Source organism: Haliaeetus leucocephalus, unplaced genomic scaffold (assembly GCF_000737465.1).
Source record: "Haliaeetus leucocephalus isolate CR32 unplaced genomic scaffold, Haliaeetus_leucocephalus-4.0 Scaffold173, whole genome shotgun sequence".
Taxonomy (NCBI): domain Eukaryota; kingdom Metazoa; phylum Chordata; class Aves; order Accipitriformes; family Accipitridae; genus Haliaeetus; species Haliaeetus leucocephalus.
The window spans coordinates 4,419,956-4,434,869 of record NW_010972609.1 but is presented as its reverse complement, the minus strand read 5'-3'; the positions used below and the strand labels follow the sequence as shown (position 1 = coordinate 4,434,869).

Below are 14,914 nucleotides of genomic sequence, written 5' to 3'. Positions count from 1 at the left end.
TCAAGTGTCAAGTTTGGCAAATAAGTTGGTCACGCGTTAGGAATGTACATTTGCCATTCCTGTGAAACTCGTCAAGTTTGGCCAATGCTCACAGCTTTGGAAAATATCACCTTGCTCCACAGACTTCTTTTTTTTCAGTTTGGCAGTGAAATTGTCCAAATATTTCCTTCACATTGGGTATGCTCCAGACCCTGGGTGAGGGATATAGCAGGACCATTGCAAAACACAGATGAGGAAAGTAATTTCCATGTAAAATTAGCAGACTCACAGGGAACAAGGCCAAATATAGCACCATCTGTGTGCTTCCAAAATTGTGTAATTCTAATCTCAAACATCCATTTCCCTGGGACTTCTCTTGCCTGTCGGTTTCAGAATATTCTGAAGTTTGAAAAGAGCTATAATATAATATGATTGTTCTTCCTCAAGTGATGGGACCTGTCACTGACTTCCCCAAACTGACGTATAACTGAGCTCAATATTCATACTTCCCATGATTCCACACATAATTTTGCACAAACTCAAATCATGTTCATATCATACCAGTAGCATACAAGAGATCTAGAAAAAAACCTACTGATAGAGTCATTTGTCCACATGGAGAAGGTAGGACAAATCGAGATGCTGCAGGAAGAACTTCGTTAACCATCTGTATAAAACTACTTCAGTCAGGTATATTTTAAGATTTTCATACATTTGCTAAATCAAATTCATTTCTTTTAATAAAAGGCAGTGCTGTAGCCATTCATTAGTGCAGGCAAAAATATATAATAACTAAACCCCATGATTATTTTGGCCTCAATATTCATAGGCCAAGGTAACTTTGTTAAAATAATCAAGAATTTTCCCCCCCTCCCCCCCAGACTAATCATGCCAGGACGAATTTTGCTAGACAACACTGAAAGAGATAGCACCTAAGTTATAATGGCTCCAGTGCATTCAGCCAAGAACTCAAGGGATCGGTAAAGTAGACAGAAAGGAAAAAGGCAGGAAATCAATCACGGAGCCCAAAGCACAGCTTCTCACCAGGACGCTTTCTGGAGTCTGCCAGTTGTTAATGCAGTTAACTTACTTTAATGTAAATTGTCTGTGCTAGTGGCAGAGGACACTGGACTCCACAGCTGTGGGTCACATTTGGTACTTTACAACTAACAGTGATTTTCTTCTGCAGCTGAAAGAATTCCAGAGAAGAATGTCCTAAAATACTGCACAGTGTCCCTGGACCACTGAACCCATCCTGGTCTTTTGTTTATTTGTTTATTCATGGGGATTTTAAAATAGTAAAGGAAGTTTAAAAGAGTACAGAGTTTAAAGCCCAGTGAAATGGTTGCCTGTGCACCTGAAAGCAAGCTGCTACAGAGACTTGATAGTGATTTTTATTGTTACAAATTGCATTTGCAAGCATTGTTAGTACATTAAAACTGAAACGCCTACGGGTTTACTAGTGTAAATGAATCTTAGGTCAAGATATAACTATTATTAAGCTGCCTGGCTAGAAAGCATCATCGGTAATTGTCTTCTCCCTTGTATTTGCACTACTGCTGCTTATCCGTGTATATTTGTGATAGCACATACACACACCACACATACCAGTAGCTATATTATTGAAAGAGTTGTTAATAACAGGTGTTACTAAGATTTCCTCTAAGAAATAGGTTTTTCTATGGTAAAACTCTGTCTTTAATGCTCATAACTTCAGCAAAATATAATGTTTTGGGCTGACCTTTTTTTTTTTTTTTTTTACGCCGAAGGTTCCCTTACATTGAATTTATGAGGAGAACAGTCAGTCAAAAGGATCGGCTATATCTTAGAATGAAATGGAGCACGGGAGTACGTTTTTTTGCTCATGTTTGAAAAAAATTCCAGCAAAGGCTCTAATTCCTCTCATTTGGGTGACTGAGGCGATGTCAGAAATACGTTTTGGTGAATCCCACCACCACCCCTCCCAAGCTTGTTGAGGTACAAGTCCACGAGGAGACTTGGTCACAGACCGTCCTACAGCTTCACAGCTGAAAGTGTCCCCACTGCTGCGGGAGGTCGCCCACGGCTGCAGCGATCCGGGGAGAGAGACGAGAAGGAAAGATGAGCTGAGCCATTGCCGTGCTCTCTTTTGGAGTCTCTATCCTGGGCCCCAGAGGAGGACAGATGGGACCTGGAGGGTGGGAGCAGCTGTCAGGGAGGAGAAAGAGATGCATCACCTGGGGAAAAACTCAGGGAAACTGAAGTGGGGACTGGGTGGTAGAAAGAAGGTGGGTCTGGAGACCGAGTTAAAACTGCCGTGGGCTGCCGGGGAAGCTGGAGCCGTGTGAGGGGAGCTGGGGTACCCGCTCGGCAACAGGAGTTAATAGTTTAGTGATAGCAGCCTGGCGCTGGGAGCTGAAAGCCAAGTGGGAGAGCTACAGGAAACACTGCGGCTCTTCTAACCAAATAATCGGACCGCAGACCCCTTTTTTCCCCTTCTGTATAAATGGCCAGAAACTGCCAGCAGGGAGCCAGGATCAGTGACCCCTCTCCTCTAACCTCTGGGGTGGAAACACTCCCCCCGGGGAACAGTGTCGTTTATTCCTGAGGGGTGTCCAGAGCAGATGGTGCTGACGGGAGGGATGGCCCAGGTCCAGAGGCACCGGCTGCCGAAATCCCGGGCTCTGCAGAGCCGTACCCCCAGCGCCAGCTGCTCGACGGACCTCTGCCCCGCTCCCACCTCACACGCCGCCTGCTACCGCCCGAAACCTTCACACGGTGTACTCAATTCTAAGTCACGGGAAAAAATCATTTTATCATTGAACAGAGAGCATGCAAGCCTTTATAACCCCTGACGGCACTCTGTGCCCTCCACTGATTTCAGCCGGGCTGGCTGCGGTACCACGATCGACTGCCGTGGCTCGGCTCATTTCAGAAGCAAAATAACGCCGGTGACTGTGATTCCCCAGGCTCTTTGACAGCAACTTTGGGTCTTACATATTTCAGACTTTTTGTTGGGTATTAATAATGGTACATGTTAACTTGCGGAATAAAGAAATGAGGTGTGATCTGCTCATTAGACCTGCAAAGCAGGGCTGGTGGCAGATACAAAGACCCTTTCAACAGATACAGCTGCCCTTCAAAGTTACTGTAACGCACAGAAATAGATGTGGGGTAATTACTTTCTGGCCTGTACAAAAGACCTATTTCAGATTTATAGTCCCCAAATACAACACTGCCTGCCTCCTTGCTCTCTTCTCACTAATTTCCACGCATAATATCTCATAAGTTTGCCAGTTTACTGGTTTGCATGCATAAACAAACACACACACACATTCAAACCAAAGACACTGCACAGTAATGGGTAAACAGGACAAAGCTGCTATTTATTACTTTTTTTTTTTTGTGCATAAATTTTGCATTGCTTCTAGTTTTTTGCAAAACTTGAAACATTAGTGTTTTAAGTCAAGCATTCTCTTAAATTTTGAATCAGAGCTCTTGTTCTTACAGTAAAGACATAACTGGTTTCCCTTGTTTTTATGTATTTAGTCTGAAGCTGCTTATTCTTAAGAGAGTGCACAATAAAGCGCGAAAAGATTTTAGCTATTTCACAGAATAATCACATCTAGCTCACTTGGTATTGTAGCTAATACTCAGTTAACTTGTCCAATCATCAATCACAGATAATACATACTAGAAATGAGGCCATAAAAATTTGAAAAATGCAGATGGCATCATTTATAAAACACCTATACCTCTTTTTATTCTAATATCCCTTCAACGAACAGGACTGATGATAAAAACTATTACATAGTCCAAGCAGCTTTCAGAATGGGAGCTCTGGGGGATTTCACCTGATGACTGAGGGCTATGCTGCACTTCAAAGAGATGTAAAGGGCCAGGTTTGGGTTTGGTTTTTTTTCCCTCTAGATATAGGTAGCAAGTACAAAATGCTGATAAAAAAAGCAAACCACACACTACATAGTTACAACATTTTTCAATAGTTGCAAAGTCTGCAAATTTCCAGCCACTACTATTCCTCTCCCCTTTGGCTAAGGCTAGTTAGAGACTGTCCAAGAAACACAACGCACATATCCAAATATAAGCTATCCACATAGACCATCTTTCATACTCTACCCTGTGTTTCAAAGAAGCTGTAGTATGATTGACAAGCTGTTGAATTTCACAACATGTTCACAAAACGAAAAAAGCGCAATCCTTGAGGAGAGATATAATCTCACCTCATTAAATTCCTTTTTGAGACCACTCCATGGCCTGCTACTCACTGCTCCAGTGTGTTTAACTCAATATACGTCCTTTCACACATTTGAAAGATGGGGAAAAAATAAAATATGAATGTTTTCCTTTTTCTCTATTAAAAGTTATGAAATTAAAATAATTTTAGGTATGCTGTGTGAACTGCCAAGAGTATCCTTTGAAAGACAGATTTAAGCTTCAGTGCTGGTGCGGGCAAATAACCACATGAAAACTAAAGGAACGTTTTAAGTTTCAACTTTTCCTTCCTAGTCTTTCTTGCTAATAAATATTTTCCTAATCTTCTTTATATAAAACAGGGAGTAAAGGAATCTTAGTATTTCAAGGAATATACCAACAGATTTTTTCCCCACATTGGGAAATAAATATATGCACCTGGAATTTAACTGCAACTCCAGGTGCCCCAGGCTTCCCCAACTACATGGACTGTGAAGTCCCCTCTTGTTCAAATTCCCAATTCCTACTGTGCTTGCTAGAAGTTCCACCTAATACGGGATGCCCCTTCTGCAGCCAATGGACATGGGCCGTGGTGTTGGGTTTTGGGGTGGTTTTGGCTTTTGTTGCAAACACCTGCTTTGCCACAGCACTGCAAAACAGCGCACACTCAGCGTACCTGTCTGGGACCGTCCTTGATTTCGGTATAACAAACCTGCCGACCCTTACAGCTGACCTGTGGAGAACACTCAAGGAACAACGACCCATTTGGTCTTCTTCCCAGCCAGACCCCCTGCAGTGGAGGCCGTCATCTGGCCTCGCGTCTCCAATTCTATGGAGCCGAGGGAGACAAAACCTAAATTCAAAATGTTTCTGTAAGTAACCTGCAAGAGCAAGCTTTTCTCCATGTAAAAACTATCAATGATGTGAATCCTGCTAACGTACTGGGAATTTATCCTTTCCTAGACTGCAGTGTATCTAGGAGTCAACACTCCCTGCTGACTGAAGAGATGTTTAACCCTTACAGCACCACTATGATGTGGAAATTGCAAATTTCAAGGAAACTGAACTGTCCACTGATACTCTCCAGGCAGCTACTAAAACTGAGAAATGGTTCAAGTAAAGCAGCTTCTTAGGCTTTTTTTTTTTGATGTTTAGCCACTTTTTATTAAAAAAAAAAACAAAACAACAAAAAACAACCAAAGACAGAAGGTGGTAAATATAGTTAAATCCTGCCTGGCAAGGCTATAAACTCTGTCCTCAAAGTTCCAGTTCTCTCACATGAATTCAATTCCAGTGACAAGTGCAGCCAGCATCCTTAGTGGTTTGGGTTTGCTTCTCTTTTTAAAGGTGCAGGCTGGTACACAAATGCTTATAAATCCTACCTCATGTTTCAGAGAAGAAAGGCTCCAAGTTCCCAGCCCTTCGCTGGCATCTTGATGCAGCCAAGAGCTTAGTCTTTGAGCTGCTGCAGGAGTAACCTTTCCCCCTTGACATTTGCCAATGTACTCTGCAATGACACTGTGGTAAATATGCCAAAAGCTGGAAAAGCATTGTGTACAGCTCCAAGTATTACTAATCTTGGGAAATGTATGGAACGCAGCAGCAGTTGCTATCTGGGAGGAAAAAAAATCCAGTGCAGCTTGTAAAGTTATTGCTATTAAAAACATGCCCTCACTACATGTCTTAAAATCTTCCTTTTAATTTGAAACTTTTAATAGTTTGTCTGAGCTCAGATTTTTACCTATTCTGAACAGCATTAAGAAAACCTGTTCGCATATGTACACATGCATTTGTATAGTGATGTATCTACCATGAACACGGAAAACATACAGTTCCTTCTCTCTCTCCCCCACCCTGCACTCGATTTATTCGATGTTTCTAGACCGCTAATCATCTACAGTGCTTTCCAATGGGCACTTCGTAGTCTTTCTTGATATGTGGTGCCCCAAAATGATACATGCTACAGAAGCGTTACTCCATCAAATGGAGCAGAAGGACTACTTCATCTCTGCTACACGTTAGACTTCTCTTTGGACTCAGCTGAAAGCAACGTCTGCCTCAATCCCAAACCAGCCTGCCAGCACAGGCTCACATTCAGCCTGCGATCGGTACCAAGCCCACCCAACCCGGGTGATTACTTCCCTACCTTGCACTCGAGCGGCTACTGAGCTGCAATCTCCTACAGAAAACCCTGATGCAATGACTGAGGATGCTAAAGAAATATGAAGGAAATGGATTGCAGAGAGTGGCTTGGCTCACATGCTTTTACTACATTGCTGTTGGAGACTGAGTATTAGGCTAGATGAACTAGTCACCCGACCCAGTACAGAATTTTTCATGGTTTTACCATTTCTCCTACTTCTCAAGGTCATTTACAGTCGTAACCCTGGTCCTTCAACACACTTCCAGTCAACCCCTGGATGGTGTCATCTGCAAATTTAATGTGGCCATTCTTTTCCATCATAGTCATTTATGAAAATAAGGAACAGTATTGCATAAAGCACAGACCTTCGCAAAGCCTATCTTGATATAGCATTCTGTCTTGATGGGAAACCATTACAGCTACTCTTTGACTGTTTTTTAAAGATGACACATTTCCTTAGCACATTCATGAAAATATCATGTGCAACAGGGTCAAACGCTTTATGCTAAGAATATGAATGTGACCACTTTGTTTAATACTAAATATGCCAAAGAAAATTATGAAAAACAATCGAAGAACAAACTTGCATACTTAGTGCACAAGCCAAACCACTGTCTTAACTGCACTGCATAAATCTTTCAAAATATTAGAAAGGCATAATCTCCATGAACAGAAAGAACCAGAAAAAAATTTTAAAGCCATGACTAAACTAAAGTGATTCATTTGCAGCAATAAAGCCATACAAAATGGGGAGAAACTTGCAGCTTTTACATACCAGCTCAAGGCTGTATGCATAATAAATGTTTTTACTATTAGCAAAGAGGAAATTGGCTGGCAATCATACTGCCTTTCTGCAGCTGACTATCAGATGATTACTTACACCAGGTGTATAGTAAGCTGCAGAGAGTAGTTTATATGGCAACTTCCTCATCATTTTAGCACAGAATTTCCTACAGCCTTTTTAATCTTTATGCTTTACATATTAGTAATTGTGGCTTTGTTTTCAGAGAGAACTTAGAGTTTAATTCAAATATATTGGTGACAGTTTTAATCCTTCTAGTAGCTGCAATAGATCTGAGGTCTGATTTCTAACACTTATGTCTGCCATACGCATGAACTACTTTTAAACAACTCATACTTGTATGAAAAGCAGTGAAGAACTTCTTCTCCTGACTGGTCCCAGAGACCATCACAGCCAGGTAAGTACAACAGTAGTAGGAGAGAGGCAAGCAATAGGTCTACATTGAAATAAGCAGTACTTATAAAGATATCCTTCTCCTCAGCCTCAGGCGAAAATGTTATATGCTGTCCAATATCTACAATTTGACAAATTATCAGGTCCATAATTCTTTGGAAAAGAGACAGGAAAGCATATATCATAAAACAAAAAACAGATCCTGTAATGTGAAGATATTAAAGTTCTTCCACTTAACAATATTTTTAAAAAAATCTGTATGAAAGTCTTAGAAAATTGTGTGCCCCACAGGGCATGTTATTCTCTAATATACTGAACAACAGGAACTTTATTCCCATTTTTATCCACAAAACCCCTTTAGCCTGAAAATCTGTCAAGAAGCTGCACTGAACAGGGACTGTGGTCTTTCCCAGTATTTCCTGATGGTAATTGATCCCACTCATGTTCTTCATTATTTTATCATGTCAGCATAGCACGTTTTTTCCCACTGCGTAACCACAGTTAATATAGTTTCCATTGTACTACAGTAGAAATCTAAGAACATAGGCTCTGAAAGCTGAAGGGGGAAGAAAGATAGGAATGAGCCATTAGTGCCTGGGCAGCCTTAGGTCTCACTTGCACAGCACAGTTGCAGTTGCCAAATTAAAAACCTTTAAGTTTACAAATATAGTTGAAAAATTCGTAAGGGATAAAAATAAAGGTCTGGCAGAATTATTTTGTGTCTTTATTGATCATTTACATTATGACTAATAAAACCCCAGATCTATGTGCTTTTCAAAATAGGAAGAATGAAATACTTTTGAAAGAATTAATGAGTCACTGCCTCTTTCAATTTCAGAACAATAATTTGGGGGGTGGGGGAAGGGAAAAAAAAATCCCATTTCTTGGTCATACCAGGTTAGTCATAAAAAGCCACCTACATTAGAGTTTGCACAAAATGAGAAGATGGCCTTTGCCCAGTTCCTGCAGATGGTGTGCACGCATCGACAAACACTTGGAATTATTCAGCATTTACTATGCAGGTTGGGACTGTGCTGGTCAGAACTTTCTATACTGAAGTCATGTGGGAAAAAGTCTAGACATCATAGATTAACTTCATCTAAAATTATTTTGTCCACAATGTGTGTTTCAATGTTTGTTGAAGGCCAAGTGTATTTTTGCTGTACTGTGAATTATGTATATGGCAGCCTAACTCATGGGGGCAGCTCTTATTAATTATAGCTACAGGATAAATTCAAATGAGCAAACTCTTTTAGTAAAAAACAACTTTTAACTTCTTCCCCTTAAAATTATCATGTCTCAGGATGTCGTGGTTTAACCCCAGCCAGCAACTAAGCACCACGCAGCCGCTCACTCACTCCCCCCCATCCAGTGGGATGGGGGAGAAAATCAGGAAAAGAAGTAAAACTCCTGGGTTGAGATAAGAACGGTTTAATAGAACAGAAAAGAAGAGACTAATAATGATAACACTAATAAAATGACAACAGTAGTAATAAAAGGATTGGAATGTACAAATGATGCGCAGGGCAACTGCTCACCCCCCGCCGACCGACACCCAGCCAGTCCCCGAGCGGCGAATCCCTGGCCCCCACTTCCCACCCAGTTCCTAAACTAGAGGGGACGTCCCATGGTATGGAATACACTGTTGGCCAGTTTGGGTCAGGTGCCCTGGCTGGGCATGAGAAGCTGAAAAATCCTTGACTGTAGTCTAAACACTACTGAGCAACAACTGAAAACATCAGTGTTATCAACATTCTTCTCATACTGAACTCAAAACATAGCACTGTACCAGCTACTAGGAAGACAGTTAACTACATCCCAGCTGAAACCAGGACACAGGACCTAGTAGAAAAACTGAAAGCACCATTGATGCTGTTAACGTCCTGATTCAAACTTCGGTGGAGCTGGATATATATCCAATATCATATTGTCACATTTTAAAGGACAATCATCATCTGAAACGTTTAACCTTAGGTTAAAACCTTAACCAAACCTAGGGTTAAAAATATTAAGTAGCCGGAGGTGCTCTGCTGAATTGTCTTCTCTGCCACCCAATAGGAAAATATCATTGTGAAATTATTTAATAATTTTTCCCCCTCACATCCTGTTGTTGGGATGCCAGCATCTTGGAAAATGTGTCTCAGCAAATGCAATGCAATGCAGTGAGAGGCTGGACACTGGAAAGCACCTGGCATACTCAGTGTCTCCCACAAGCTTCCTCTACCACACACAAAATCTGAGTTACAGAGAGACTGCGTCAGGCGGTAAATGACTCCTGTGACATTTGTTGGGGAGAACACAAGTAAACAGGAGGGGAAAAAAAGAGTATCTTCGAGACGTCAGAGCTGCAGAAGTAGAAGATGGCTCTTTTGCTGCTCTTTTGGAAGTACCTTGTAGGCTGGGCTGAAACGAGCCTCGATATACACAAATAGTGGACTTCTTTGCATACTACACAGATAGGATCTGGCAGTGTTTTTAAAAGGCAACTCTCGACATATTGCCATAGAGCTATTTATAGTCCCTTCCATCGTGCAGTGAAAACCTGACCTACTCTTCTTTTCGGGTTTGACACACGCCCGACATCTAGGTTTTTTAATCAGAAATTATGATGAAAAAACATCATAAAAGCAACATGAAAAGCAAATAACCACTTGCAAAAAAGAAAAAAAAAAAAAAGCCACAGCTGTGATAATGTCAGCAGTGAAGGTTAACCTCTAACTACAGCAGTCTGGTAAGCTTGCTCTTATAGTTGTTGAACCAGCATGCAGGGCTGGCATTCCATATCATCGTCTGTAACACTATACTGCTGGGATATGATTAGCTACTTAAGGCCATGTAATTTGCAGGGTGTAACTCCACTGACCAGAAGGAATTGAATTCTAAACCTACCCCGATACACAATGAGAAAGAGGTCTTAAACAGCCAGCAAGCAAACTCACATGCATTATAACTGCAGCCTTTTTGGCAACTGAAACCTGAGAAAATCTGGGAGAAGCTGTCTATCACAGCAAGCCAGGTCTTCTCTGAGAATACGAAGGAAAGCAGGATAACACTATTAAACAGAGCCAAAGTTAATGCAGGCCCTTATTTAGTGTAACTTTTATAAACCTATTTCTTCAGATCAACCACGGAAAACAGAATTTTCAAAAGCATTGCTCAAAGAATAAAACATCTCTTTGGTGTATATTTTGCCTGGACGGCTCCACTGGAGAAGAGCAGTAGCAGACGGGAGAACTGGCCTCCAAAACAGGCATTGTATTTAGATGCTGAGAGTAAGCACTGTGTAAACGTGCGCGTGCGAAGGCAAATCACAGCCAGTTAGACTTCATAATGGGGGAAAAAAAGTAGCATTACATCTGAAATACTGAAATCTCAGTTATTGACACCTTTGCTAATAAACATAACCAGAGATCTAGCCTAATTTGCCTGGGCATTAATTAAAGCAATGTTCGATTTACATTGATCCCCTCAAAGGCTACAAACCATCTTGCTAGCTTCCACAGCATCTTCATTTTTCCAAATAAAAATTCTTACTACCTGAGAAATCAAGTCTAGTCTCCCTGAATGAGGTTTTTGCATCTTCACCATGTTCATTCTGGGACCGTGCCCAACCCTCCAAAATAGTAAACAGTGTAGTTTATTCTTGCCAAAGCTAAAGTACATATGAACTTTTATATCACTAGGGGAAAAAAGTTCCATCTGAACTATGAAGGGTCTGTTACATGATCCACTGAAATGAATACAAATATTACTCGTCACTTAAAGTTTTAAGCCAGATATAAAAGGCTGAATCTTAAGAACTGACTTTTGTTTAGGAGAACGGGTGCTAGGAGCTAAGGGATATTTGACCTCCAGAAGTTGGGAAAGATAACTGGCCCCTTCGGTTGTCCCTAAAGTGCCAAACAAAGCTCAGATGCAGGAGATGACGAGGGCCACATATTTTCCCATTTCTCATCTTTCACAGGAAAAAAAAACCCAAACAAATAAAAAACACTCCAAAATAGGAGCATAAACTAATTGCGTATTTACCTTTTGCTGAACTCTGAGGATACTGATACCTGGATCTGAGTTTCACACCATCAGCCTGCCTCTAGTTTCTTTTTTCTAAAGTAATATCCTGTTTGAACGGATACCATCTTAAGTCTGAATACAGATCCACAACTTTCTGCAACAGCAGATCTCACAGGAACACTGTCAAGAGCAAGAGCAGAAATCTTGCAAGTTTTCACACATTTCATGCTCACAGTCTGAAAGGTTGCCATAGAAATGATGATCTGCATCATGACAAACCTCGTGGGTTTATAATTATTCACTCAAACGGGTAAGTGATTTGTAGTGGGTAAATGTTACGCTGCCAGTTGCACAAAATGCTTCATGACCAAAAGACAGTTAACTACTGCAATAAGTACGGGACACAGAGCAAACACAACCTGAACTTCAGCACTAGACAGCCCTATGCTACACAGTTACTTTTTAACAGAAGGCCATGGAAACGGATTTTTTAAAATTTCAGTTACAGCTCCCTTGCAATTCTAAATAATCTTCCTAAAAATAAAAATTTAAATCATTTAAACAGCGCACACACACACCTTGCACTGTCACATAGACTACCGCTGGTCCACAAGGCTCATTTTTGAGACCTACTAACCCTTTCTGGATAGAAAAAGCTTTTAGGAAAGTAAACACAGCCCAACCAGTTGAACTCCTCTGAGGTCGAGAGCTTAGAAGAGGGAAAGGGTAAACACGGGCTCCTGTTGTGCATGCACAGCCTGGCACTGAGCACCAAGAGCGGTTGCCATTGCTCCGGCTGGGTAGACCTGGTCCTCACACAGGGACTTCTAGCCGGGACTGTCAGTGTCAGACCCCTTGCATTTGAAACAAGCATGACAGATGTGGTTTTAATTCCTACCTGGTAAAAATAAATCTTCTCGCATTTCTGCTCTGGCTTCCTCTGAGAAGCACCGTTTTTTCAGCCACTCAGCTTCATATTCGCTTGCGTGTTCATCGGGCCATGTAATAGAGATCTTCCGACATAAAACAAAGATAATTTTAGAACAAAAAAAAATAAGCAAACCCCACCACCTAGAACAACCAAAAAACCCTTTTGAAATTGCAGAAATTGTAATATTTAGGTCAATAATATCACAGTTAAGCTTTCTCTGGAGCATAATGGCTTGTTTAAGTAATGAAAACCCAACCTGAACATCATCCAAATTCTGACACCTTTTATCAATGGTCATTTTCACATGAACCCATGACCTAATTTGCTGTTTTGTGTGGGCTGCTTTCATTGTGGGAGCTGCACTTAGCAGAAAGAGGAGAACCACAGAAGCTGGCACATATCAGTGGGTAGAGTGCTTCACCATAGCTCAGAAGAGAGCAAAAATATCTTCCAAAACACTGCCAGCTTGTTAAAAAAGAAAAAGGACAAGAAAGGCAGGCAAAAAAGAAATGCTAGGAGAGAAATCCCTCTCCTCACTTTGAAAAGTCTTCCCTCTTTCAAATAAACTTTTAAAAGGTGTTGGGTTTTTTAATTCCTGAAAAAAAACACGGAAAGAAAGCATATGGCTTTGTTTGTCATGAACTGGAAGAGCTCAGTGCAGCACATACCATCAGCTGAATTCTCAAGGCTACTGAGCAAGCATCGATTCCCATTTCACATAATTCCGCTCATTCACGTGACGGTAAAATCCCAGTATCAGTTTAGGATCAGTGCTGTGCTTTAATCAGCTCCTGAGTAGAAGTGGAAGCAGACAATTCCTCTGCTATCGTAATACATCTGCCTATTCAAAGCATGAGTTTACACGGCATTAATTTTGGTAACAAACAATCAACTCGGGAGCCCAGAGTCCCTCAGTACAGACCCTTACCGTGCGGCCGAGCCATGCTCCCACACAGGTCAGCCTCTGCAAACTCACCCTGCAGCGAGGCTGCCCCAGCTGCTACAGAGTTGACTGCTGCATCTTTAACATGTTTAAAACACCTTTCAGCGTAAAATGAAGGAAATGAGTTTGCATATCAAAGGAACCACATACTGCTTTTAATAAAACCCATAAAATCTAAATGATATATTAGGTTTTTACATGGCAGGAAAGATTAAAATTATAGGGAGGGCAGTTCCTGTCCTCTCTTGCCCAACAGCTTCCTCTTTTACATGAACAAATGTTAATGTAGCTAGGTAGATATGGAAATAGATACAGACACTAGGCCAACTCTGAGTACTGGGTTCGGCTTTGGTTTGAGTGCTTGCTCTAGGATGAAGTCTTTTGCACATTGGAAATTAGCTAATAAACTGATATTTTTGCTATGGACCAAGGTCATCATCACTTTGCCATTTGTTTTTCTGATTTTCAAGCCATTTGCTTATAGAATATAGAGGGGAAAAAAGTGTAAGTGGAATTAAATGTGTGGGGAATGCCTATATTTTCTTTTCAACACCTGGTGATGAAGAAACATACAGCAGAATTTTAAAAAGCACAATTACATTCTAAAAACCGCAGCCTGGGTTTCTGTGGCCTCTGCATAACACCTCTAAAGTTAAGTTTCCTATAAAGGCGGGAAGATCCGAGTTCCCCAAATTGCGATTATTCCTAAACGCTTTGCAAATACACGATAGGGTCTGCGGGTAAACGAACTGCCATTAAAGTATAACCTGGGACTGCCTCTAATTTACAGATTAACAAGCATCGTTAGACAAGTTTCACGAGAGGGCAAATGCAGGTCTGCTCCAAGTACCTTTTTTCTGTCTGCCAGAGCGACCTCCTTCACCACGATGTTCACGTCCAGCTCCTCGAAGACCAGCCTGCGCGCCCTGGCCGAGCGGAGGAAGCAGCGGGGACACTGGCAGTTGTCCCTCAGCCAGACGCAGGGGTAGCGGCTCTCGCTCCCGTCCTCCCACTCCACGCGGACGAAATGACCTGCATCCAGAGCTTCCACCTTCTGTATCCCCGGGGTCATGCTGAGCGGCCGGGTGGCGCGGACCCCCGGAGCAGCGTCCCGCCAGCGATGCTGAGCGGTCCCGGCGAGCGGGCTCCTGCCCTTTGGCAGGCAGCAAGCCCTCCCTCCGGGGACTTTGGCCCTCGGCAGGACGTTAGCCACCGCCCGCCACATGTGGGCTCTTTACCGAGATCCTCGGAGGGAGAACGCCTTCCTGGAGTTCCTAAAAGACCGTGAAGAGCAGTTTATTACTGAAGGAGTCAGTGCAGCAAGAAGTCCGTTTTAAGGCGATTCTCCCCTCCCTGCCTGCTACCTAGACCTTTAGGAACATTCACGACCTGTCGCTCACATTTTTTGAGGTGCGGGGGGTGTACTCAGATCCATCTATTCAAAAATCCTAGTTTAGCAGGGCTTCAATTTGATTCGTCATCTTGGCCGTCTTTTGTTTCTGCAGCCAGTTCAATACGTAC

At 42.0% G+C, this 14,914-nt stretch overlaps 1 protein-coding gene across 1 annotated transcript in view; it reads right to left on the bottom strand.

The window, feature by feature from the left end:
• Positions 1-14,465, bottom strand: part of BBOX1 (butyrobetaine (gamma), 2-oxoglutarate dioxygenase (gamma-butyrobetaine hydroxylase) 1) — a 33,652-nt gene extending 19,187 nt beyond the window's left edge. The window contains exons 1-2 of the mRNA XM_010563721.1: positions 14,244-14,465; positions 12,418-12,532 (exon numbers count right to left, since the gene is read on the bottom strand). Of these exons, the coding sequence (XP_010562023.1) occupies positions 12,418-12,532; positions 14,244-14,465 (337 nt within the window). The remainder of the gene's footprint in view (positions 1-12,417; positions 12,533-14,243) is intronic.
• Positions 14,466-14,914: the final 449 nt, after the last annotated feature.